Below are 24,645 nucleotides of genomic sequence, written 5' to 3' on the forward strand. Positions count from 1 at the left end.
CTGCAAACCCACAGACCCTGAGTCAGTGGCCAGGTGCAGCCTGGGAATCTCTTCCCAGCAGACAGGGTCTGAATCTGAGTATCTGATCCCAGAAGCTTGGGGTTGGGCCCTCAGTAATGTTTACAAAAGAATTGGTGAGGTTGGAGGATTTGAAGACACAGAAACAGGAAGGGCTGAGACCATTTAGTGCCCATCTGGGCAAAAGGGCACGGGCAGGGGGCTGAGGTTTCAGGTATAGCTGTATCCAGCCGCTCTGGGCTTTGTAGCTGTGGGGAGAGGCTCATCCGGCAGGGCAGACTCCAGGCTGAGTGGATCAGGCTCCTCGTCCACATTCAGTGCAGTGTGGCCAGCCATGGGACTTCCATGCCCCACGTGGACTGGGGCGCACAGGACAGGCACGTCTCCAGGAGATTCCGAGCCACAACATCGCAGAGGAACAGGACAGTCTCAGGGAGACTCCGGCACCAGAGGACACTGAGGCGGCCCCATGGCTCCCGGCTCCTTCTCAGCAGACTCTATGGCTTCCTCAGGACCCCCAGGGGCCTGGCACCACCTTCCCCTGGCCCCGCCACAGGAACTCCTCATGGGCACGATCCAGGTCCTCCAGCACCTCCAGCAGGTGGGCAGCTGCTGCTTTCTGCCGGGCCAGAGCCTCCGGGCAGGACCCTGGGGGGACACAGGGTCACCTTGTCTCAGGCCAGCAGGACAGCAGCTAGCACCTGAACCCAGGGCCTCTCAAGCTATAGCCTGGGCTTCTGCCCTGCAAACGTCAGAAGTACTGGTGCCCCCACAGTCCTGGAAGTGGGAGGGTGGACAGGCAGACACAGCTGCCCTCAGTGAGCTGCGGGGAAGAGAAAGGTACCTTCCTTACCCTGCCCTGTGTGTGCTTCTGCAGCCGCATCCAGGTTGGACTCCTCCAGGAATTTCAGCCTGGAGGTGGACAGGGAGAAAGACCAGGCTGGCTTCAGAGTCCGAGTCCTGCCCCAGACCCTGAGTGGCCTGCTGGCTGCTGGAGAAATTACAGGAGCCCTAAAGCATCATTGTTACCACCACCATGGCAAACAGTTTTAGTGCAGCAGCCACTGCGCTGAGCCCTTCATGTGTACTAACTCATCTAGTGATCACACCTAACTTCGACGAGGTCCCTACGACAGATAATCACTAGACACAGAGACACAGTAGCTTGCCTGATGTCACACAGCATATTAATAATCATTACTGTGTATTGAAAGATGGCTATGTGCCCAGGGACCTACAAAGGGCTGGGTTAGCTCCTCTGATCCTTAGGCGGGGTGTGTTATTACCTACGAGGAAACTGACGCAGAGAAGGTAAGCAATTTGCGCGAGGCCACACAGCCAGCAGATGGCATAGCCAGGACCTGAGTGCAGGCAGGCTGGCTTCAGAACCCACTCAAAAATGGGCTGGGACAAATCCCCCTGACTAAACAACAGTCATCTTAAGGCCAGCAGGGGAAGGGACCCAGGCCAGGTTGCACAGCAAGCTCGGGGGCCAGGGTTCTGTGTATTGTACCCATGTCTCTAGAGCAGGGACAGAAGAGCTCAAGGTTCAGTTCTGCATTAGGACCCCAGGAGGGTGACCCCCAAGATCCCCAGGCTGCCCCTTTCCAGCAGGGCATGAGGAGTGGGGTACAAGGGGGACAGGCACCTGAGCTGGTCCCGCCCCAGCAGCAGCTGCCTGTAGACTGTCTGGGCCTCGGCATCAGGATCCAGTGGGTCGCTCCAGTCGCCCAGGGTCACAGCCGCATGGGTGCGGCTGCAGCCAGCAGCTGAGGGAACAGGGACGCAGCGTCATGGGAGCACCTCTGTCCTCCACAGGATGCCACACTGTCCAGGTGCCTCCGTGCCCTGCCTGCAGCCTCTCAGAGCCCTCCTCAGCCCAGCCCTCCTCCGCTCTCGAGCCCCTGGTGCCACTGCCCTAGGCCTCCGCTCTCCCTGCCTCCAAGGCTGCTTCCTGGACCCCAGCCATAACAGTCCAGCCTACTCTGAGAGTCAGCACAGGACAGGTCTTGAAAAAGCAGCATCGCCTGATTCAATAGCGCATGGGCCCCTTTACCCTTACAGGACCCTACGAAGCAGGCCCCAGCATCAGCCCCATCTCACAGCTGAGGAAACAGAAGCACAGCAAGGCTAAGTAACTTGCCCAAGGCAGCACAGCCCACCCAGGCAGAAGTGAGCTGCCGAGAGGTGCAGAGGCAGAGCCTGCAGGGGCCCCACTCCCTCACCTGAGCGCTCTGTCTGGAGGCAGCAGGTCCAGCGCCCCCCGCGGAAGGCCCCAGGGTGGCAGGCGGCCAGCTTGTCCTGGTTGGGGTTGCTGGCTTTGCGCAGGGCTGACAGCCACTGGTTGAGCTCATTCACATTCTGCGACGGGGTGGGGCAGTCAGGAGCTGGGGGTGCCTAGGGTCGCCCTTGCCCTGCCTCTTGGGCCTCACCTTGCACTGGAGGTAGGTGGTGTGCAGCGTCCCCATCCCCGAGCCATCCCGTGTCACTACTTGCATCACGTGCGGCAGCTGGAAGGCCCCCTCATCCACACGCTCCACAGCACAGATATGCGGCACTGGGATGGCGGTGTGAACCTGGGGACAGGATTGTCTCTGCAGGCAGCTGGGGACCACAGACCTCATGGTGTGCATCAGGTGGAGGCCCTCCGGACAAGGACGTTCAACCCCATGGGTGCTTGTGAGTGCACGTGAATACCCCATATCCCACAGCCCTGCCCATCGCTGCCTGAGTAAAGGGCTTGGTTTCTCTGGGCCTTCTTTTTTTTCATCACCTTTAACCACCACCACCACCACCATCTCCATCACCACCATCACCATCATCTCCATCACCACCACTCTAAGATTTTTTTTTTTCCCCCGAAACTGGGGATTGAACTCAGGCCCTCGTGCTTGCCAGGGAAGAGCTTATTCCACTGATCCATCTCCCCAGCACCCCCACCATCACCACCACCACCACCACCACCACCACCACCACCACCACCACCACCACCACCACTATAGCGACCACTTCTACAGCACATGCTCTTAGCACTTCCCATTTATCAATAGATTTAATCACGCTCCCCCCGTTGGGTCTGTCATTCTCCCAGATTGTAGATGAAAAGGCTGGGGACAAGATGCCAGCAAGCCTCCCAAGATCACTCAGCCCACAGAGCCAGACTAGACCCCGGGGTGCCTAGAGTCGGCTGTGCTGATGAACAGAAGCAGCAGCGTGGCCCAGCCCAAGGCCACTGCCATTGTGTGTGTGGTGCACACAGGAACAGGGAGGGCCCTGCAGGGGTCTGCTCTGTGCCAGGGAGTGCCAGTGCTGGGAGATACACAGGGAGACACACGTGTTGTCCCTGTCCTCCTTGTGTAGTCCCCTGGGCTAACTCGCACACAGGAGGCCCTCAGTGCATATTTGCTGAATGAACGAATCTATGAAGGAAGGAGGAGCAGATGCCTGGACACACGTGTCCACATGGCTGGGCATCCCCAAGGGAACACATCCAATCTTACCTGAGTCTCGACAGCACCAGGGAGGGTGGTGAGAGCCACACCTGCTCCTGTCCTGTGGCACTCCGGCACCCAGCCAGAGCAGAGCCTGAGCAGCTGTTGCTGCGGCATTTGGGGACCTGTCCCTGCCCTTGTCTCAGATCCCTGTGTGGGGGGAGGCCACTGTGGGAGAGGCCACCGCTGAGGCAGGAGCTTACCTGGCACTCGGGGCCCTTGGAGTAGGACAGTGTTTCCCCACTGAGCCGGAAGTAGCGCTTCTTGAAGGCGAAGCACGTGGCCAGGCTGCCACGCTCCTCCTTGCGCTTCAGCAGGAAGCCTTCTCGGACAGTCACCGAGGATGGCACCAGGGCCCTGGCAGGGCTGCCAGCCTCTGGGGAGGAGGAAGAAGATGGGCACAGTGAACAGGAAGGAGCACTTGACTGAATCCCACCTTGTTGCGTGCGGGCTCTGTCCTTCTCCAACCCTGCCAGTAGGAAGGTGCCACAGGGGAGCTCGGCCCCACGTGCACCTGCACCAGCCTCACCATGCTGCCACCACCCGCGCCCCACACATGCACAGGTCACCCCCAATGGGCTTAGATCCAACTGTGCCCTGCCCTGTCTGGACCCACAAAGGGAAGTGGCCTGGACTCTACAACCTCTTCCCCACTTCAGCTCAAAGTGAAAGTACCACCCATGCCCGCCGTCCAGCCCCTCACCACTCCTCCACCCCCTCTCCCTCACCAGCCTCCTCCTGATACGCTGTTCCTACCTGAGGGCCTTCGTACCTGCTCTGCCTCCCCTACAGCACCCCCCAAGATGCTCAGAGCCTCCCCCCTCCCCAACATTCCCTCCCTCCCTTATGTTCTCCTCCCTAACACATGGAGTTGGATTGTTCTTGTTCACAGCCCATGGGCCCCGCTAGAACAAAACTTCTGGGACAGCAATCTTCGGTCTCACTCGCTGCTGGGTTTCAAGAGCCTAGGAGGGTCCCCATTACAGAGTAGGCACTTAACAGATTTTTGCCGAGGGCCTGCATCCCATGCCGCACTCCTAGCTGGGCTCCCACCCTTGTCAGCTCTGTTCATCTCCAGCAAATGTCAGCTGACTAACTGATCCACATTCCCAGTGCTGAGGACGTCAGGACCCAGCGGGGTAGAGGCGAGTGGTCCAGGTTGCGGGGGGACCTAGGGGTGGCAGCGCCACAGGAGCTCACCCTCGTCCGCCCGCACATCCACCAGCTGGTCCAGAAAGTCCTTCACGCGGGCAACGCTTTGCAACAGGAAGGGGTGCAGGGGTGCCATCCACTGCTCCTTGCCCTGGCCCAGCTGCTGGCCCAAGTTGCCGATGCTCTGCACAGCCTGCAGGAGGGCCGAGGTGCCAGGGCTGAGTCACATGGACCAGAGGGGGACCAGCACAGGGTCAAGGTCCAGCTGCTTACATGGGTGTTGGGGCCAGCAGGAGGCTCAGGCCAATACAGCCCTGAAGGCATGTACTCTGCCTTCCCCCTTTTGGAATCTGCGCCCAGGGCCTCTGTTCTGTTCCCTCCCAAGCCTAGACCTACACAAGGATTCTCAGTCCTACTGAACTACTCAGGAGCCCAGGACAGCCTCAAGGTGCTGCCGCTTTGCTAAGGAGGATCTAATTCATACTAAAGTGTAAGTGCCTGCCTGTCTGCTTCCCACATCCCCCTGGAATGGCTGAGGTTGGATTATAAAGCAGGAACTGGAAAGTGGAAGGGGAACACTAGGATGGACTGCTGAGTGTGGGCCTCTGGGGACCGGTTCCTGTCCCTGGAGCGGCACCTTGGCAAGCAGCAGCAGGGAGCGGCTGGTCTGGGGGTCTGCGTGCTGGTCCCGGAGGTCAAACAGTTTCGGCGTGAGGATGGCAGGCGCGAAGAAGCGCAGGAAGAGAAAGCCGCTGACGGCCAGGTACTTCACATCCTGTAGGGCAGGGGCAGGTAAGGCACCCAGAGCCCCCCCCCCAGGCATCAGGGACTAGAAATGGGGGTCCCAGAGAGAGTGGGAGCAGATGGGTGGGAGGCTGCTGCTCCAGATATCGCTGGTCCTCACACAGAGCAGCCACGAGGCCCAGGGTCACAGAGCCCCGAGGCACAGCCGGGACCTGCACCCAGGCGGTGTGCGAATTCTGCTTCTCTGCACATGCTCCTGCCAGGCAAGCCCAGCTGCAGGGGGCCGGGGACATGGCTCAGTGGAATAAGCACTTCCCCGGCTGCAGGGGGCACTCACGCTCACTTCCGGCCCTCACATCACTCTGCACTGGGGTACTGCACCTCCATTTCCCAGAAGAAACCGAGGCCCGATGAACTGTCCAACAGGCTGCCAGGCCTGTGCCCTCCCTGGGGGTCCTCACCCCACCCCAAAACTGCTCCCCCTCCTGCTCACACTTGTGAGTGGGAGCTCCTGCTCCTGTGTTTATTTTGGGATGGCATTCACACAGAGACAGCCCCTCCCCAGGCACCTGCAGCTTCCTGGGACAGGAAAGAGCCGGGCATTGGGCCAGCCAGAGGGGGACCCCCACCATCTGGAGCCCCACGCTGTCCCCCATTTCCCACCAGCCAGCTCCCAGGGTCACTTAATCCCAATGCCCGCCCTCCTGGGCATGAGAGAGTCCCCACCCCTCACACCCCTGAAGGCTAAGAGGTGGGTGACTCTGGGCGGCCCTGATGCCAGCGCCCTCCCAGGACTCAGGCTGTCTGGGGAGTCTCCCCCCTTCCTCCCCTGGTCCCAGCTGCCACAGCTGTGTCCCACTTAACACCTCCTTGGCAGCCAGGTGATAGGCTGGCAGGCAGGGGTGCCAACCAGCTCCACAAGCAGGGAGGGAGGATGGGAGCAACCCCAACCAGGAGGTGTGGGGGGCGCTAAGTCTGAGTTTGCCACGTTGGGCCCAGGTGTTTTGACCTCTCTGGGCCCTGGTTTCCCCCCACACACACAGATCCCCAACCCCCTCTCCTCCCCGTTAACACCCCCCTCCCACACGTGCGCTTCGGAAGTGTGGAGAGAGGGACCTCGATAACCGCTCTCAGCCCAGGCTCTGAGGTGGGGCTGCTCCATGTCCCACGTCCCTCCATTTCAGGTCTTTCTGCAAAGTGAACCTCAGTTCGCATTCCCAGCACTTTTGCACCACGTTAAGAGTTAGTCTCGTGGTTGTCCCTTGTAGACAAAGATGAGGACAGCCACCTGGGAAGGTGTACTGGGCATGAAGCCAAAGGACAGCCCACGCCTCGGTGTGTGACGGGCCGTCCACAATCATTCTGGTTCGTTTAGCTGAATTCGTGAGGACATGTTCTTTCCTGGGTACCGAGGAGTGAACCCAGGCCCTTCCCACTGAGCTACATCCCCAGTGCTGTTGTTTAATCACTTTGAGACAAGGTCACGCTAAGTCACTAAGCTGCCCAGGCTGGACTTGGACTGTGATCCCCCTGCCTCAGCCTCTCTGAGCGGAGCTATCAGGCATGTGCCGCCAGGCCTCACAGGGCTGGCATTTTAAAAATGAGAAACCTCATATAAAATCCTGGTGTGGTTATACTAGGACCTATTCCTCTGAGGTCACCATGGTTTAGGGCGGCTCCTTTTGAGGACCTGGGGAGATGTTGTCTCCACAGGCTCCTCCTCTCCTGCCGCCCCACACCTACTGTGTTCACAGGCCCTCCTGCCTGCTCCTGCAGCCCTTGGGTTTCTGAACACAGCATGGCAGTATCACCCTTTTAGACCTTATTTTGGATTTTGGGGGCTTGTTTTGGGTTTTTTTGTTTTTGTTTTTGCTTTTGTTTTTTTGAGACAAGGTCTTAGGGGCTGGGGAGATGGCTCGGTGGATAAGCACTTCCCTGGCAAGTGCAAGGGCCTGAGTTCAATCCCCCGTTCTGCCAAAAAAAAAAAAAAAAAACTGACAAGAGACAAGGTCTTGCCCTGTACTGCAGGTTGGCCTCGAACTCATAGCAATCTTTCTGCCTCAGCCTCCTCCGTGCTGAGATTACCAGTGTGCACCACCACACCTGGCTATTTGGGGGGGGTTCTGAGACCCCCAAAGCTCCCTCTGATCCCCACCGCTATGCCCAGCTCTATAATGTAGTGCCAGCTCTTACTAACTGTACAATCTAATCTCTCTGGACCTAAGTTTCCTTCTCTGCAAAATGGGTATAATACTGGAATCCACTTCACCAGGTAAGTGTGAAGATTAGAAAACATAAAAATCTGGTCCATGAGGGCCGGTGAGATAGCTCAGCGGAGCAAGAACCTGCTTTGACAAACGGACCAGGGTTCGATGGGATTACCGGTCCCACATGCTGCACCAGTCCCACCCCCAGGATGCGCTGAGCCGGCAAATGAATCAGGGCATGGTGGCACACGCCTGTAGTCCCAGTGCTGGGGAGGCTGAAAACAGGAGGATCACTGTGAGTCTGAGCTGCATAGTGAAACCCTGTATCAAATACGTAAATAAAGAAGAAAGAGAGCCAGGGAGATGGCTCAGTAGAATAAGCACTTGCCTGGCAAGTACAAGGGCCTGAGTTCAATCCCCGGTTCCATAAAAAAAAAGAAAAGAAAAGAAAAGAAAGAAGGAAGGAAGGAAGGAAGGAAGGAAGGAAGGAAGGAAGAAAGAAAGAAAGAAAGAAAGAAAGAAAGAAAGAAAGAAAGAAAGAAAGAAAGAAAGAGAAAGAAAAAGATGTGGCCATGGCCAGGAGCCCCAGATGCCACCCCACTGCAGTCCCCAAGGAGCTGGAGTCCACCCACCCACCCCTGCCTGGAAGTCACCTGGTGCTCGGCGGCGGGAAAGTGCTCCTCCACGCACTGCTGCAGCTTCCGGAAGGCCAGGCGCATGGCAGCCGGGCAGCGCCCTGCAGAGCCCACCATGGCATCCACGATGAGCCCCAGGTAGCTGGTGAGCAGCCCCAGGCTGGTCTCCCGCACCTGCTCCTCTGAGGGCGTGCCCTTGAACGAGATCCTCCTGGGAGGTGCAGAGAGCCTCAGTCCCGGGGCTCAGACTGCACCCTGTGTTGTTGCTCCAACACTTCACTCCATTCAAGAGCCTTTGCAGGGTCTGATCCCTTCTCTGTGACACCCTTGACACCACCTCCTCGCAGCAGCTGCCTTCCCTGTCGCTCAGTATGCTCAGATGCCAGACCCCCGCCCACCCTCCACCCCCACCACAGGGCCTTTGCCCTTGCTGTGCACCCCACCTGGACTGCCTTCCACCGAGTCCTCACGACTCCCTCTCTCATGGACATCAAGTCTTTGCCTGAGCGTCCCCTATCTGTGGGGCTGCTCCTGTCACCACCCTGTAGGACATTATGATAACCTCCCCTGCTTTAGAATGAGGACCTGCCCTTCCTTCCCTGGACTCAGCAGTGGCTGTGGTGCCCAGCTCTTCTCTGACTTCCTGTCATTTAACCCTCATGTGACCCCATGGGTTAAGTAGCCTAAGTGATCCATTTAACAGAGAGGGAAACTCAGGCTCAGAGGTTGCCCTGCAAATAGGTACAGAGCTGCGTGCTGAACAGAAGACTGCCAACTCTGTCTGCCTGCCACCTTACCCTGCCCAAGGCCCTGGGTGTCCTGTCTCTGGGGCACCCACCAAGTCTCCCTAGGCCCTACTCCATGGAGTCACAGATGGACTCTGCCCCTCTGCTCAGGATCTGGGTTCAAATTTCGACTGCAATTCCCAGGCTGCAGGCCTGTAGGCAGGTGTTCTGCTCTGAGGCTATTGTCTCATCTGTAGAATGGGAGTCTAAAAGCTGCTTCTGGGGTGGTTGGAGGATGGGTAGGCACAAAGGGAAGGACAACCCTTCTCACACTTATCCCACTACTGTCCCTGTCACCCACCCATCCTCAGAAAAGCTGCTGCCACTCAGGACGCGCAGGGCTTGCAGGGAAAACTCCGCTGGTGCTCACAACAGTACCACATCTCGGGTGACATCTTGAGGCCCAGGACACGGAAGCCCAGGATTCAAACCTGGGGAACTCCTGCCAGAGCCGCTACACTGCACAGCCCAAGGGCCGGGGCTGGCAGCTGACTCAGGTTACCCGCACAGCTCCAGATGGGAGGATCAGGTGTGGCCCTCCGCCTAGCTCACCTGGCCCGTCCCAGATCCATTTTGCCCGGGTCCAGCTCTATGTACTTCTTCTCCTCGAACACGCGATTGATGATCGGCTTCAGCACCTCGTGCAAGTAGCGCATGCCCACGAGCTGGGGATGCCCAAGAGGTGGCTGAGGACGGCTGGGGCGAGGCCGAAGGGCAGTGAGGCGGGGCCAAGGGGTAGTGAGGCGGGGCCAAGGGGCGGATGGGGCGGGGCAGAGCTGCCACCACAGGAGGGGGACCCGACCAAGTCAGGGTGGGCGGGGCTGCCTTGCGGAGTCCCTGCCCCACCCAAGGGGACAGGGTCAGAGCGAGGGTGTGGAGCTCCTGAGGCCAGCCGGGGGAAGAGATTACACACACGCCACTGCCGCCCTTGTACCTTTGCAGACCGACACCTTCTCACCTTCATGAACTGCTCCACAGCCTTGGATGCCAGTGAGTTAGAACGGAAGAGGGTGTTGGGGTCAGCTGGGAGAACACAGGGATGCGTTTGCTGGGCTTGGGGGCTGGACCAGTCTGCCCTGGTCACCCAAGGCGGGTGTCATAATCCTCCCAGCCCCAAGAATCAGGATCATGGCCAGGCAAGCTTCCTGAGTCACACAGCTCACAAACAACAAAATTGGGAGTGTGCTCTCAGGTGCTTGGGGTGCACAGCACAGGGACACTCACCCACCCATCCACACACACACACACAGGAGCTCCCAGTCCCAGCCCCCCCTCACCTTCCCAGGACCCTCCTGCCACCAGCCTGGAGGGTGACTTTCAGGGGGCGATGGGAGAAACTCACTGGTTCGAGCAACCTCGCGCCGGGTGAGATAGTCCAGAAAGGGCCCGGCCAGGCCCTGGCCAAGAAACAGCTTCACCAGCTTGGTGGCCAGGTCCTGGCGGCAGTCCCCTGAGGTCAGCTCCTCCAGAACAGCCAGGGGGCTGGCAATGTCCTCCTGAGCGGCGACAGCAGGCTGGAGGTGACCTGGGGTCCTGGGACACCCAAGCACAAAGCCCCGCAGCCAGGCTCGCCAGCACACGCACCCACCTCCGGGGGACCCCGAACGGCTTCCAGCAGCAGCTCCATGAGGGGCCGGTAGCACTTCGAGGGCAGGACGCGGTCCTCGGCCAGCCGCACCTTCAGCCGCAGGGCGCCCAGGCTACCACTGCAAGGCCAGACAGCAGGAGATCGGCAGGTGTGAGCACAGCCATGGAGAGAGCGGAGCAGCACAGACAGGTGTAGGCAGGTGTGAAAGGCGTCGAGGGGCCGGTAGGATGGACAGACCCCACCGTGTGTGACCAGTGTGGAAAGATGAGGCCAGTGTCAGCAAATGTGTGTGCACAAGGAAGTGTGGATCTGTGGACACCTGCACAGGCGTGAACTGATGCTAACCGGTATGGGCAGGAACACAGAAGTGGAGACGGGACAGTGTGACCGGTGAGAATAAGCACAAGGGACAGGTGGGAATAGGTGGGACAGGACCCAGAGTTCTGAGCTCGCAAGTGTGCCCCGGGCAGGGGGGGGGATTGTGACCTCTATCGGGTGCATGTGAACACACCTGGAGAGACACCCCAAGACACTCCTTGAAGGAGGGATGATGGAGGGATGGAGCAGCCAGTGATACTGTGTGGGCTGAGCTTGCACACCCCACAGCCCCACCTCCAAGGTTCCAGAGCCCCCTCCCTCTGCACCCCCATTACCCAGAATCCACCTCGGCTGTAGGGAAGGGCTGCAGGCGGAACCAGCCATTGGGCGGCTTGTGCTGCAGGACCTGCGGGGAGAACTCCACCTGCCGGGAACACAGAGCCTCAGCCTGCACCACCCGGAGTGTGGCCTGCCTGGGCTGGCCGCCACCTCCTCCCTCCTGGCCCTAAATCATTCTCTCGTGGGGACACAACATTCAGCTACGACACTGAGGCTCCGGGAGCCCAAGATCACACTCTGCTACCGACAGGATGTGGGGACTGGGAATATTGTCAGCTGTTTAGAGACATAGGTGGTATCCACCCCAAGGCCTAACGACTGTCTAGAAGGCCTGCAGACTCCACCCCTTCTCTCTTTTAAATAACTTCAGAGAGGTACAATTCACCTATTTCAAGGACTCATGGGTTTTCAGAGGGTGGTGTGAACATCACCACTGATTTTAAAGCCTTTTCCCTCAGCCGGTGAGAAGCCTCACTATGAGACACCCTCCTGGCCTCTGGCCCTTCCTGGGCCTGTGGAGTTGCCTATTCACTGACCTCTCCTAGAAGTAGAAACTATGCCCTACTTTGGGAGACTGATTTCTTCCACCAAGTGTCAGTTTCAAAGCTCACCCCACACTGCAGCAGGAACTAATGCCCCATTCCTCTTCATGGCTGAGTAATATTCCATGACATGAATTTGCCACATTTTGTTGGTCTGTTGGACATTTGGGCTGTGCCCACTTAAGATTACCACCAATAATGCCTGTGAACAGCCCTCTTGAAGTCTGTGTGTGAGCAAAGGTTTCCCTCTCTTTCAGTAGCTATGTGCAGCTGGGATGGCCAGATCCATTGCCAACTCTGTCTTTTTTTTTTTTTTAAATTTTATTTATTTATGTGTATGTGTGTGGCCAGCTCAGCCCACCAGGGGGCGGGGCTGGCTGGCATGTGGTGCTGGGGGATTGAACCGTGGTCCCTGTGCTTTGCAAAGCTTGTTCTAAATAGGTGCTTTAGACCACTGAGCCATCTCACCAGCCCGCCAACTCTGTCTTTAACGGTTTGAGGACCCGCCAGTCATTTTGCCAAGCCATTTGCACCTTTTTACGTCACTTCCAACAACCGTGACAACACCTCTCTCCCCCATCCAGTTCTTTCTCCTTCCAAGACACTGCTTTCATTCACAGCTGCAGAAGGGGCTGGCTGAGGGGGCCGCACCCATTTTATACCTGGAGGAAAAGGAGGACCTCGAGCCTCAAGCCCAGGTCAAGGAGCCTGGGAGTGGAAGCTGGAGAACTCCTGGTGCTGTCATTTCTGCCCTGACCTTGAGAAAGCCACCCCACCTTCCCAAACCTCTCTGAACTTCCATCACGCAGCCGTCCTGGGCCCTGACCAGCCAGCCTGCGTCCCTCCTCCTGAGCACACTCCTCGGCACCCCCCAGGGGCACTGGGGAGCCACAGAGGGTGTTGAGGGAGGGTCGCTCACCATGCCCAGGAAGTCGTTCTTGCCCACCATGTCCCAGTCCCAGAGCTCCACGCGCAGCGGGGCTGGGGCGCCCGACGTTTCCCAGAGCTCCAGCACCTCATCCCAGTGTGGGAAGCGGGTCTTCTTGATGATCTGGGACAGGGCGGAACCCGGAAGTGAGGGAGTGGACAGCGCCCCCTGCTAGGTACCCCGCTCCTGCCACCCCACTGCCCGCTCACCGAGCTCTCTAGGCTCTGGCTGCCCCAGAACAGGCGTGCAAATGGATCCGATGTGCCAGAGATGTCTCGGGGGGCCAGGTCCCTGGGGACAGAGGAGGAGAGGAGTGAGGTGATGTAGGACCCTCGAGGACCATGGCCCAGGGTGGGCCATGAAAGGGATACTGGGTAGATCCAGCGAGTTAATGCCACTGGTTTCCATGGCAACAACCCATCCAATCCCAGCGCTCCTGGTCACCTCATGCACCCCATGAGGAAGCACTAGTATTCTCATCTTTCCAAATGAGGAAACTGAGGCACAGAAGGATCAGGCTCAGCAAGTGAAGGGGTCATGCAGAGGGAAACGGGAGACTCAGTCCCTACTGCAGCCCTGGAGGGGGACCAGATGCAAGATTTCCAAGCCTGGCTCTGCACTCACTGGCTGCAGTGACACTGGGAAAAGTCACTTTACCTCTCGGAGCTTCTGTTTTCTCATCTGAAAAATGGGAATAAGAGGAGACCAACCTCATGGGGCCCAGGATTGAATGAGATAGGGGGACAAAGCACTTAGCACAGCATCTATTCAGTCAACAAACATGCATGCCCACACCCTCCTTAGGAACAAAGAGAAGACTTGAGACAGGAAGCCCCTGCTTCTGGTTGCCATGACAACTCCAAAGCCTCACCCAAGTTAGCTTCCCAGGCCTCCTCCTTGAGGCCCCCAATTCACAACCACCACCCCACCATCACCACCAGGGCCTGCTTGCTTCCTCCTCCTGCTCCCTTCCCAGCCCAGCTCTGCATCTAAAGCCTCTGGTTTCCTAGGAGCCCAGCACAGTTGCTAAGCGACAGCAATCGGTCCCACTCAGGCTGGTGAAGATCCTGCACTGCCCTGCGGCTGGGGAGGGGGCCCTGGGCAGGAAGCACTGAGGGGCAGCAGTCCCTGCCTCTGCGCTGTTCCCTCATCCAGACCAGGGAGACCAGCAGGGCCAAGGCCGGGACAGAAATCTGAAGGTGATGTGAGAGACTCAGAGAGGGAGAGGAGGCTTTCGTGGTCACACAGCAAGCTAGAAATAGATTCTCCCCAACCTGGCCTGAAAATCGGGGGTAGGGGGAGGACCATAGCCAAAAGGCAGGAAATGAGAGGGAAGAGGGAGGAGTGGTGTAAGGGGATGGAAGGGTCTGAGAGTCAGGGTGGAAGAGAGTCTACTGATGTCCCCGAGTGGTGGCCTGGGAGCCGTTGGTGGGCTCTGCTGTCCACCTGTCTTCCTTCCCATTTTTCTTTGGGACAGGGCCTACCCTGCCTCCCTCTCCCCCGACAGGCTTGTCCCTTCCTCCCAGACCAACCAGAAATCGCCATATGCCCCATCCAGGGCACGGTCTGCTGGAGCAGCCAAGGAGACAGGAGGCCAGGCTGGGGCTCCTAGAGCCATTCTGCCCCCACCTGGGAGGGGCCGCCTGGGAATGATGCAAACACAGAGGACAACACAGCCAAGGGTGGGGACCCCGGGTGACGCTGCCTGAGCACCTGGGCCCGGTCATGCCTGACACCACCGCCAGTGTACCAGCTCTTCCACTTAGGCCAGGACAGACTGAGTAGCTGCCTGCTATAGTTTGAAGCTCACACAGAGCCCATCTGCCTGGCCATCCTGAGGGGCTGGGCTCTTGCTTATCTCTGGAAACCCAACAAGACTTTGCATGTGACTTGTCCTGGCTCTGGGAAGTCAGTGCGCTTGGGCTATGTGTACACGCAGGGGTCCTGCTGTGATCGCAGAAATGCCCCAGCCCTGAGGGCCCCTTGGGCCAGCGGCAGGGGCGCTGTGGGAGCTCTCTGTCCTCAGCATGGGTCCTCCAGGACCTACCTGGCCTGCAGCAGGTGGCAGCGAAGACAGCGGCCCCGCGCATCCTGCAGCAGCTGCACGGCCAGGCGCACCTCGCCCTGAACCTCAGCGTCCGGGTCCACACGGCTCAGGTTGATCCAGCTGTCGATCCCTGTGGGCACAGGCAGCGCGTTCACACAGCCCCAGCTGCACACTCACTTTCATGTGACACATAATGTGAGCTTAAAGCTCCTTGACGTTAAGCACATTGGCTGGTTGGTTGGTCGGTCAAGGTCTCACTAGGCTACTCAGGCCAGTTTGGGGCTTGCGAAGCCCCTGTCTCAGCCTCCCCAGTAGCTGGGATTTGCATACATGTACCACTCTGCCTGGCATAGACATTGAGCTTTTCATTTTTCATTATTGTTTGTAAGCCTTTGATGGTTTAATGTGATGATTTTTTTTTTTTTGCTTTTATTTTTTACCTTTCTTAGGATGACATCTTTTATCTCTAAATAATATATATATATATATATATATATATATATATATATATATATATATATATATATATATATATATATATATTTAGGGCCAAGTGTTGTGCACACCAGTAATCACAACCCGTTGGGAGGCTGAGGCAGGAGCATACCATGAGCTCAGCCTGGACAATTTAGCAAGACACTGTCTCAAAACAATATTTTGGGCCAGGAATATAGCTCAACAGTACAGCATCTGTCAGCAAGTGCAAGGCTGGGCTATGGCTCACTCTGAGGGCCCTGGATTGAATCCCGAGTACCACAATGAAGGGAATAGGGAAAGAAGAAAAGGAAGGAAGGAAGGAAGGAAGGAGTTTTTGAAGCCCTGTAGGATACAATGAGGAAAGCTGGGAGCTTGCTGGGCAGGTGGGCGCCCCTGTGATTCCGGCTAGATGGCCCCTATCCTTGTGTGTCTGGTGACTGACGCGTTGGTAACTCAAGACCTCGCTGTGACCCTGTGGGAGTGTCCAAGGGTCTGCCCCTCAAGCCCCATCTCGCTTCGCTCCACCACTGCTGTCACCCCAGGTCGCAAATGCCACCAGCTCTGTCCCTTGATCAGCATACCAGGCTCCCGACTGATCTCCGGTTCCCCCATCCTGCCGCCACCCACAGCGACCCTCTGACACAGCAGTCTCTCCTGTCACTCCCCCTCCCAGTAATATAGCTCGGATCACTGCTCTAGAATCATCAGTGGCTCCCCATCACCTCCAAAGAAAGCCCCGCATGGAACAGTCAGCCCCTCCACTCAACCCATCGAGGGTTCTGCTTGTCACTGCAGACGTCCGAGCCAGGAGGAGGATCCACCCCTACACACCCACCCTGCCAGTCCTCCAGGAAGCCCTCCTGGACCCGCCATCTCTCATGCCTCTCGTCGCCAGCACCAGGCCATCCGCAGGCTTCGTGTCACAGGCATACAGTAAAAGGACCCGCAGGCGCACGCAGGGCTCCCGGTCCTGTTCTCTCCCCCGTGCAGTGCGGATGCATTTTCTGTCCTTCTCCAGCCCCTGAAGCGCTTGGAGTTGAGCCCAGACCGCGTCCATTTAGCCTCTAGTCGTGAGCAGCTCGGGGCTGGGCTTGGAGGTGGGCACCCCCCCACCCCCCGGGGCCAGCGACCCTGTCTCGGCAGCGTCCAGGCCCCGGATGCTGTGCTGTGCCTGCCGCTGTGAACTGGACCTCGCGCCAGCGCACACTGCGTGGGGGATGCGAGGATTCACGTGCAGCCCCTCACGCCACGGAGCCCTCCCGAAATAGCAGACTTTCAGATCATTGCCCTGAAGAGAAAATAGACCGCCTGGTGAAGGGCGCAGAGGCAATCTGCAGCCAAAGTACCGAGGCTCCCTCTCAAGCCCACACCTTCTATCAAGATGCATCCCAACAGGCAAAGACTTAAATGTTAAAACACGGAACAAATGGTTGCTAGGAGGCACCGTGTTTAAAAAAAATGCCAGCAGACATGAGGGTGCACTGTGGGAGGCTGAAGCAGGAGCATCCCAAGCTGGAGCCCAGCCCGGGCAGTTTAGCAACTTAGTGAGACCGTGTCTCTAAACACCAAATAAAGGGTAGAGTTTCAGATCAATCTCCAAATCCATTAAAAAAAAAAAGGCAGGGCTGGCTAAATAGCTCAGCGGATTAAAGCACTTATAAGCAGGCGCAGGGGCCAGGAGTTTGATCCCCAGGCCTGCAGTGCCGGCTTGCGCCTGGGGTGTGCTGAGACAGCAAATGGGACTGGGTGTGGTGGCGCATGCCTGTAATCCCAGCTCTTGGGAGGCTGTAAACAGGCGGATCACTAGGAGTCCAATCTAGTAGTGAGACCCTGAACACCCTGTAGACTCTTCCCTTAAAAAAAAGAAAAAAAAAATTAAATAAATAAATAAATAAATAAAAATGGCTACCTGAATCTCAGTGCTAGAAAGTGTTCCTTTTGTGTTTTTGTTTGCTTGATCATTTGGTTTTAGACTGCTAGGGAGCAAACCCAGGCTAGGACGGTGCTAGCCAAGCGCTGTGCCCAGAGCACACGCACTCCAGGGGAGATCTCTTTGTGTATAAAGAAAATCAGTAGTACACACACACACATTTTTGACTACAAGAAAAAGAAAATTTACTGCATAGAAAAAATTATGCCTGTAATCCTAGCACTGGGGAAGCTGAGACTGGAGCATCTCCATGAATCCGAGGCCAGCCTGGGCTACTTAGGGAGTTCACGGACAGCCTGAGCTACATGATGAAAGCCTATCTCAAAAAAGAAAAGAAAAGAAAGAAAACCTATCTCAGAAAAAGAAAAAATGTATGAGCAAGGTCAGAATGTAGGCAACAAAGAAAAATACATTCACAGCTCATATGACAGGTGACAGGTGAGCTTCCCTCATAGGTAAAAAGCTCCTACTAAGCAATAAAAAAGCAGACAAGTCAGTGGGCAAAAGCACTCATCTAATATGGACAAAAGTAGCCAAAGGAGGCTGGGGAGATAGCTCAGCGGCATAAGTATCTGTCTGGCAAGCGCAAGGACCTGGGTTCAATTCCTGGTACCTGCTGACCTCAGAACCCCAGGCGCGCCATGCTGACCACTGAAACCAGGCGTGGTGGCTCACGCCTGCCATCTCAGCACTGGGGAGGCTGAGACAGGAGGATCACTACAAGCCCAAACTTCATAGCGAGACCCTGTATAAAAAGTAGTCCAAAGTGATTCTAAACATATTAAACATACAGAACAGGGTTTGAGCTCGTTCATACGGAGGGTGGAATAAAGTTACACTAAAGAATGTGTTCTCAAGCCCACCTGTAAGAACCTGGCTGGCAGGTGGAGAGGGCGCACGGTGTGCGAGATCAGGCCAACCCCGGGCTATTTGCTGCGACACCATTTGAACTAGGAAAATATTGTGAACAACCCGACCGCTACTGAGAGGAGCCGGCCAGGTGGCAACGGCACAAGCGCACTACAAAGTCCCGTGACCTTCTGCAAAGCACAACAAATGCAGGAACCTGCACAGCACATGGAAAGATCTAAATGATACATGGAAGAGAAAGAAGGGAAGGCGCACAAGAGCGAGGGTGATGCGCTACTATTTGTGTGAGCACACACATACGTGGTGCGGTCCTAAAGCTCACACTTGGGAGTCAGACACCCTTGGTTCAAATCCTAGCCCCTGTGACCTTGGGGCAGACCACTTAACCTTCTGTGCCTCAGTTTACTCACCAAAAACTGGGCACCATGAGGGCACCCGCCTTTTGGGGGTAAAGTTTGCTAGTCTCACAGCCGTCTTTATTCCTACTTGTAAGGCCTCCAGTCTCTAGGGCTGAGTCGGGAGTGGTGCCACACCCCTCGAGTTCCAGCACGCTGAGGCTGAGGCCAAAAGATTGAAAGGTGGAGTCCAACCAGGCCGTGTAGCTAGTCAGCAAGACCCCATCTCCAAGTGGAAAGGGGCTGGGGTGTAGCTCAGTGCAAAGGCTGTGTGTTTGATCAGCAGGATGGAGGAGGGAGAGGAGGAAGAAGGGGAGGGAGAGGAAGAGGGGACCACTAGAAGGCTGCACAAGATGCCAACCACAGAGGAGGGGAATGAGCCCTTGAATGACAGAGTTTCAATGCCCGGGGCATAAGGTGAGCCCTGAGCTACAGAAGTGAATGAACTGCTCATTAAAAGGACAGAATGAGAAACGAAGGGCCACAGGCCCAGGACCAGTGCTCCGCTCCCAGCCCCACTCCCTGCCCTCCCCAGCCTGCAGCGCCCTCACCCACCTCGGGGGTCAGCTGTGATGACCTCCTTGCTCAGGGATACCTTGCCGATGACATCGTCGTGCCTGTGGGTGGTGACCAGGACACCAGAGTCAGGGACCTGCCACCCACCAGGCAGAAGGACCAGGGCGCAAGTGCTGGGACCCCTCCCCTCCACACCAGGCCCCCCGCACACACCCAACAGTGTCCTCATCCAGCACATAGAAGGCCAGGTGGTGGAAGTCCAGCGGCAGGTGCACTGTGTACTCCTCCCCCCAGAACGGGCTCAGGCTGCGCCACACAGTCGCTGTCCTGCAGGAGGAGGGGTCGGGGACACGGACAGGATGCCACTGCATCCAGAGAGACACACAGACACACACCCAGCACACACACATGCACACACACACACAAGCATACCCAGGGACACAGGGACACACACATACACACAGGCAGAGAGACACACCCAGACATACCCAGGCAGCCAGGGACACCACATGCATGGGCACAATCACACACACACACACACACACACCCAGGAGTGTGTAGACACACACCTCTGGGTCTGCAGATTCAGATGCTGTCACTCAACTAGACACATGCTGGAACACGGGCACACACACACACACCTGCAGCACCGCACAGCCAACGTGCACACACATGCACACGCACACATGCACACATGCACAGTCGCTCTCGTGCACAGCTTCATCCCGTCAGGAACTGGGTCAGCCGAGTGGCCTCTGGGTAGGGCTGGGGGTCAGGGAAGGCTTCCTGCAGGAGCAGGCCAAGCAGAAGGGAGAGCAGTAAGGAGGGCACGCGCTCCAGATGGCCGCGCGGCATTGCAAGGGCCCCGAGCCTGAGGCAGGAGCAAGCAGCTTCCTGTTCAGAGACCAGAAGTCAGTCAGTGAGGAGGTGGGGACAGGGACAAAAAGGCCAGGATGGCCTGAGGCTGCCGCAGGGACCATTAGGCCCAGAAGCAGGGGGATACACGCACACACATGTGCACACACACACAGACCATACCTACTCCAGTAAGCCCGAGGACGCCACTAAAGCTCTCTCCCTAACACCCCCTCACACCCCCAGACTTCTCCCACCTATGGGTCCCCCTTGGGCTCTCCAGCCCTGAGAGGGGAAGACAGCAGCCTGAGATCACACAGAAAATCCATCTGCAGGGTTCAGGCTGCATCACAGAATGGAGCAGGGACCACAGCCTGAGCACAGGGAGGTGACGGAGGGGACAGCAGGGGGCTGCAGCCAGCCCCTGCCCAGTGTGAGAAGCCACCCCTAGCTCCCGCCCATCTGGACCAGAACCAGCACCAGAAGCATCCTGAATCCTGCCGTCTCCATAGGAACCAAGGCCTCTGCTGCCTCCTCCCCAACCTCACAGGGGTGAGCGCTGTCCCTTGGCCTGTGGGGGTGACTGGTACACATGCCACACAGCCCTGCTGTGTTCACACTGGCTCCCATTTTGTGTCCAAATGCACATACACACTCTGCACCCAGTACACACACACACACACACACACACACACACACACACATACACACCCCAGCTCCATGGGCCTGCACACCCATCAGCCCACACATGCATGGTCACCAGCATTTACACCAGCCCTGAGGCCCCCCACACAGCCACATGAGCAAGCCCAGCTGGCCACACGTGCAGGCACGCGCAAAACTGGCTCACGCACACACACTCAGTGCCCGCAGCACCCAGCATGCCCGGAAGAGCCCGGCCAGCCAAGCGTGAGGTGCCCGCCCCCAGGGAGGCCACTGTGGGAGGCAAAGGCTGGCAGTGGCTGAGTCAGCCCAGGGAGCCAGCAGGGACAAGGCAGGGACATTGTGGGTCCAGAGGGGGGGTTGGGTGGGGACAGCAGGCAACAGCTGTAGTGGTCAGATCAGAGTGGCGGGGACACAGGTGCCACCCTCAGGCCCGCAGATCCTCCTGGGGTAAACCGTGCCCTCCCACAGCCCAGCCAGGTCCTCTTCAGAAGGTGAGTTCCTGTTCTGCTGCCCCACCCCCTCCTCACCTGGCCACCACCTCGTCGTCCACCTTCACCAGACAGTAGGGGTCGCTGCTCCCAGACCTGTGGGAACGCTTAGTGTTCAGCTGGGCACTGAGGCCCAGAGAGGCTGGGGCCTGGCCCAGCTCCCACAGCAAGCGCAAGGCGGATGCAGGAGTTGAGAGGACAGCAGCAGAGATGTCACTGCTGCCTAGGCAAATCACCTGCTGTGCACCTGACCCACCCCACATGTGCACCCATGGAGTGGGACCCTGAGGCAGGAAGCCAGAGGCTGGGAGTTCTGGCCCCGGAAAGCCCACCGCAGCAGCCAAGAGCATCTTCCACCCGCAACAGGGCAAGGCCCTTCCCCTCCAGGCCTCAGTCTCCCTGCTCTGTCCATTGGACAGAGTGCTACCATGCTTCCTAGGATGTCCCACTAAGGGCTGGAGAGGTGGGCCATGGGTCCTGGTCCTCAATGCCCCTTTTGGGGTAAACACTGCCCTCCCAGGGTGGCCCTGCAGGCACAGATCAGGGGAGTTGGACCTCAGGACCATGTGCTGCCTCCCCAGTGCAGCCGTGAGTGCTGGGCCAGCCAACGCCAGCTCACCACCCCCCTTTCATAATAGTAGTCACCAGCAAACTGTGAGCTGTCCAGCAGGCCCCTCACTCATGACTGAACCCAAAAGTCATCTCCTTATAGGGCCATCCCTGGCTACCACTGCCCTGGCCTCCAACCAGGTAAGTGGTGTAGTCCCAACTATTTGGTAGGCTGAGGCAGGGGGATCACTTGAGCCAAGGACTCAGAAGCCTGCCCAAGCCCTGTCCCAATAGATAAATGAATAAATAAATGGAATCCAAAGCACCCCTAAATCGTCTTCCTGCCTATTTCTCTATGTGTTACATCCCTGACTCCCGCCTCCCCACAACTTGCAAGCTGTGAGCTCCTGGGGGAGAGCCAGCGCCGCTTCCCTACCTCCCTGGCCTAGCGTCGTCACTGCAGAGATCTTGCTGAATGAACAGATGGGTGGGTTCCCACCCAAGTCTGTGGGCTCCTAGCCAGTGTCCCCTCTGCCCCCTCCCAAGGCTTCTGCTCACCCCCAGCTCTGCCCCTCTCTCGCTCTTTCTCACTGCCACCCCCTCTCTGTTCAGCCTGTCACAGATCCACAGATGTCCCAGGAATTCCAGGGAACAGTCAGAGCTAGGACTTTGCCGCGCCCCGAGCCTCAGTTTCCCCATCTGGACACCTGTTGCGGGCAATGCCCTGCATCCCTCTCTTATGGGGCTTCCATTCCTCAGTGGAGTCTCAGGGCCCGCTGGCTGAGATCTCACCAGCACATGGCGGGGCAACCCTCCCCCCTGCCCCTGGTGTGACCCTGGGCCCTTCCTGGGAGCTGAGCCCAGCTCTGGGCTCTGACGCACAAGAGCCTTATCAGGCTCCTATCGGTAGGGGCAATGGCACTGGCGGAAGGAGCCAGCCCTGCCAGACTCTGTCTCTCCTCCTGACTCCTGTCCTCTCCCACGACCCTGCCCCACTCGGACAGGCGCAGGAAAATGCGTCCCTTGGCCACTACCTGCCCGGACTTCAGCAATCAGTGCCCAAGCCCTAGTTGTGCGATCTTGGGCAAGCGACCGCCTCTCTGATCCTCACTTTCCCCATGTGGGATTCCAGGAAGCCCATAGGAAGTGCTAAGCGCAGGACCTGCCCATAACCGGCCCGCAGTGACCAGCAGTAGCTACTGTCAGCAACAGAAATAACTAAAGCTACATGCAGAGGGCTGGTCTCCCCATAAACCTAGCCAGAGCCGGCCCCAGTCTGGCCTTTCCCTTAGGAGTGCAGAGAGAACACAGCCCACAGAAGTGCCCATGGGCACGAGGACCCCAGCATATTCTGAGAAGAGTGTTTCTGAAGACTGGAACGGACCAGAGAAACTGAGGAAGAGTGACTGGCTAACCAGGTGAAGCGTAGTGGGTCTCCTCACCCTTGCTCAGGGGCATGGCCTCAGAGCTGGAGGGGAGGGGGGCTGGGTACAGGACCCAGGCTTAGTCCGTGGGGAGCCCTCTTTCTGGTCCCTTCAGTTCTCCAGCAGCTGTCAGACCCTGTCCCTGACCTCGAGGCCACTGAGGGTCCAAAACCTAATTCGCAGGGGCTCCAAGGGGACATCTCAGAAAGAAGGTGGCAGGGGCTTGTCCAGCTTTTTCTGCTTTGCTCTCGGGTGCGTGTTTATTTGGGGTGGCTGGTGGGGGGCTGAAATCACTATAGCAGGCCCCCCACACACACACATGCACCCAGAACTGCAGAGCTGGGGGTGGGTAACAGAGGCAGGAGACTCCCCACCAGAACCCCAACCTTGGCCTGGGGGAAGATCTAGTGGCCTGCTCAATTCCTAACAGCTCCCTGACCCTCAGGCTGAACCCATAGCCCAGATGCAGACTGCCCAAGCTCCCACTGCCCGCATGGGAAGCCGAGGCTCCTGAGGAAGCGGGTTCAAGGTCACCCGGCAAGCAGCCTTCTAAGGATCCCACACCTGTCCCAGGTCCTTGCACCCTCAGCCCCTGCAGGGCTCCCTGCCAAGCAGGAAGGGATCCCCCTCCGAACCCTTCTGCTGAGTTCAGCAGCTGCTGACTCAGCGCTGGGGATTCAGAGTCAGGGATCAGGACTGAGGGGTCTCCTGCCCCGTCACTCGTGGCAGGTGTAAGGGCCACTGGGGTAGTTGGCCCTGTAAGCGGCTCAACACCCAGAAAAGCCCACCCCCGGCCACCAGCGGAACCCCACGGTTCTGGAGGTCGAGGCTGGAGCCCGAGGACCCCAGGGGGCCACCTGGTGACGGCGATGCTCTGCAAACCTAAAATCAGATGTACTCAGTGTCGGGCGCCACTGATCCCTAGCCTTCTGGAGCGCCGCCCAGGGCTCCCTCCATAGCCCCACACACATACCTGGCCTGGAGAAGCCTCTCCTGCAGCCCCTGCCCAGACTGGGAAGGGACCCCTCAGCTCTCTCCCCAGCTCCGACAGGATCCGATCCTGAGCCCCCCCCCCGCAAACTCACCCCCCCTGCGCTACAGAGGACCCCAAGAATGCATCCCCATAACAAAAGACACCCCTTCCTGGGCGGGGCGGGGCACCAGCTGAGCCGGGAGCCCCCTCTCACCAAGATAGCCCCGGGTGCGCGGTCTGAGGCAGAGTGAAGGCGGCGCTACCTTGATGGCACGCTGGGCACGACCCCGCGCTTCTGCCGATGCCCCGGTACTCACACGTCCTTGGCGGGCAGTGCCCGGCCTTCCACCACGCGGATGTGCAGGGAGCTGCTCTTGGCCATGGCGCGCGGCCCAAACTTTCGGGACAGGAGGCGTGCAGGTCCCGAGGCTGGACCCCGGGCATCTACATGTCACCAGCTGCGAGCCTGGCGCCCTGCCCGGGCTCCCGGCGCCACCTGTCCGAGACAAGCGCTAGCAGCCGGATGGAAGGGAGGTTTGGGGAGGAGCGCAGGTGCCAGGGAGGGGGTGCCGGGCTCCACAGGTAGGCGCGTTCCCAGCTGCCGGCCAGGCACAGACACGGGGCTCTGGCCTCAGCGTCTGAGCGCTGAGACTACCCGCTGGGCGGCAGGGGGCGGGAAGGGAGGCCCCGCGCCTTCCCCCCAATCCC

General features: G+C 58.2%; 1 protein-coding gene across 3 annotated transcripts; it reads right to left on the reverse strand.

Moving 5' to 3' along the window:
• Positions 1-166: 166 nt before the first annotated feature.
• Rasal1 (RAS protein activator like 1) lies at positions 167-24,620 on the reverse strand. Of its 3 annotated transcripts, none has more exons than XM_023720583.1 (21): positions 24,255-24,620; positions 21,031-21,087; positions 19,196-19,309; positions 19,022-19,083; positions 14,795-14,924; positions 12,957-13,038; positions 12,739-12,870; positions 11,274-11,362; positions 10,621-10,738; positions 10,375-10,528; positions 9,991-10,055; positions 9,585-9,697; positions 8,266-8,458; positions 5,299-5,436; positions 4,710-4,854; positions 3,713-3,885; positions 2,451-2,594; positions 2,244-2,379; positions 1,667-1,787; positions 872-930; positions 167-666 (listed from the first exon to the last, which is right to left on the reverse strand). In XM_023720583.1, exons 1-21 carry the CDS (start codon positions 24,317-24,319, stop codon positions 527-529), a joined length of 2,430 nt encoding a protein of 809 aa, XP_023576351.1. In that variant the 5' UTR covers positions 24,320-24,620; the 3' UTR covers positions 167-526. The 3 variants fall into 3 exon arrangements, with proteins under 3 accessions (XP_023576351.1, XP_023576350.1, XP_023576352.1); XM_023720582.1 differs by having other exon boundaries at positions 863-930; XM_023720584.1 differs by lacking the exons at positions 12,957-13,038; positions 14,795-14,924; positions 19,022-19,083; ... (1 more) ...; positions 21,031-21,087; positions 24,255-24,620 and having other exon boundaries at positions 863-930; positions 12,744-12,839.
• Between the last annotated feature and the right edge of the window lie 25 nt (positions 24,621-24,645).

The sequence above is a fragment of the Octodon degus genome, unplaced genomic scaffold (genome assembly GCF_000260255.1).
Source record: "Octodon degus isolate 3935 unplaced genomic scaffold, OctDeg1.0 scaffold00076, whole genome shotgun sequence".
Lineage (NCBI taxonomy): Eukaryota > Metazoa > Chordata > Mammalia > Rodentia > Octodontidae > Octodon > Octodon degus.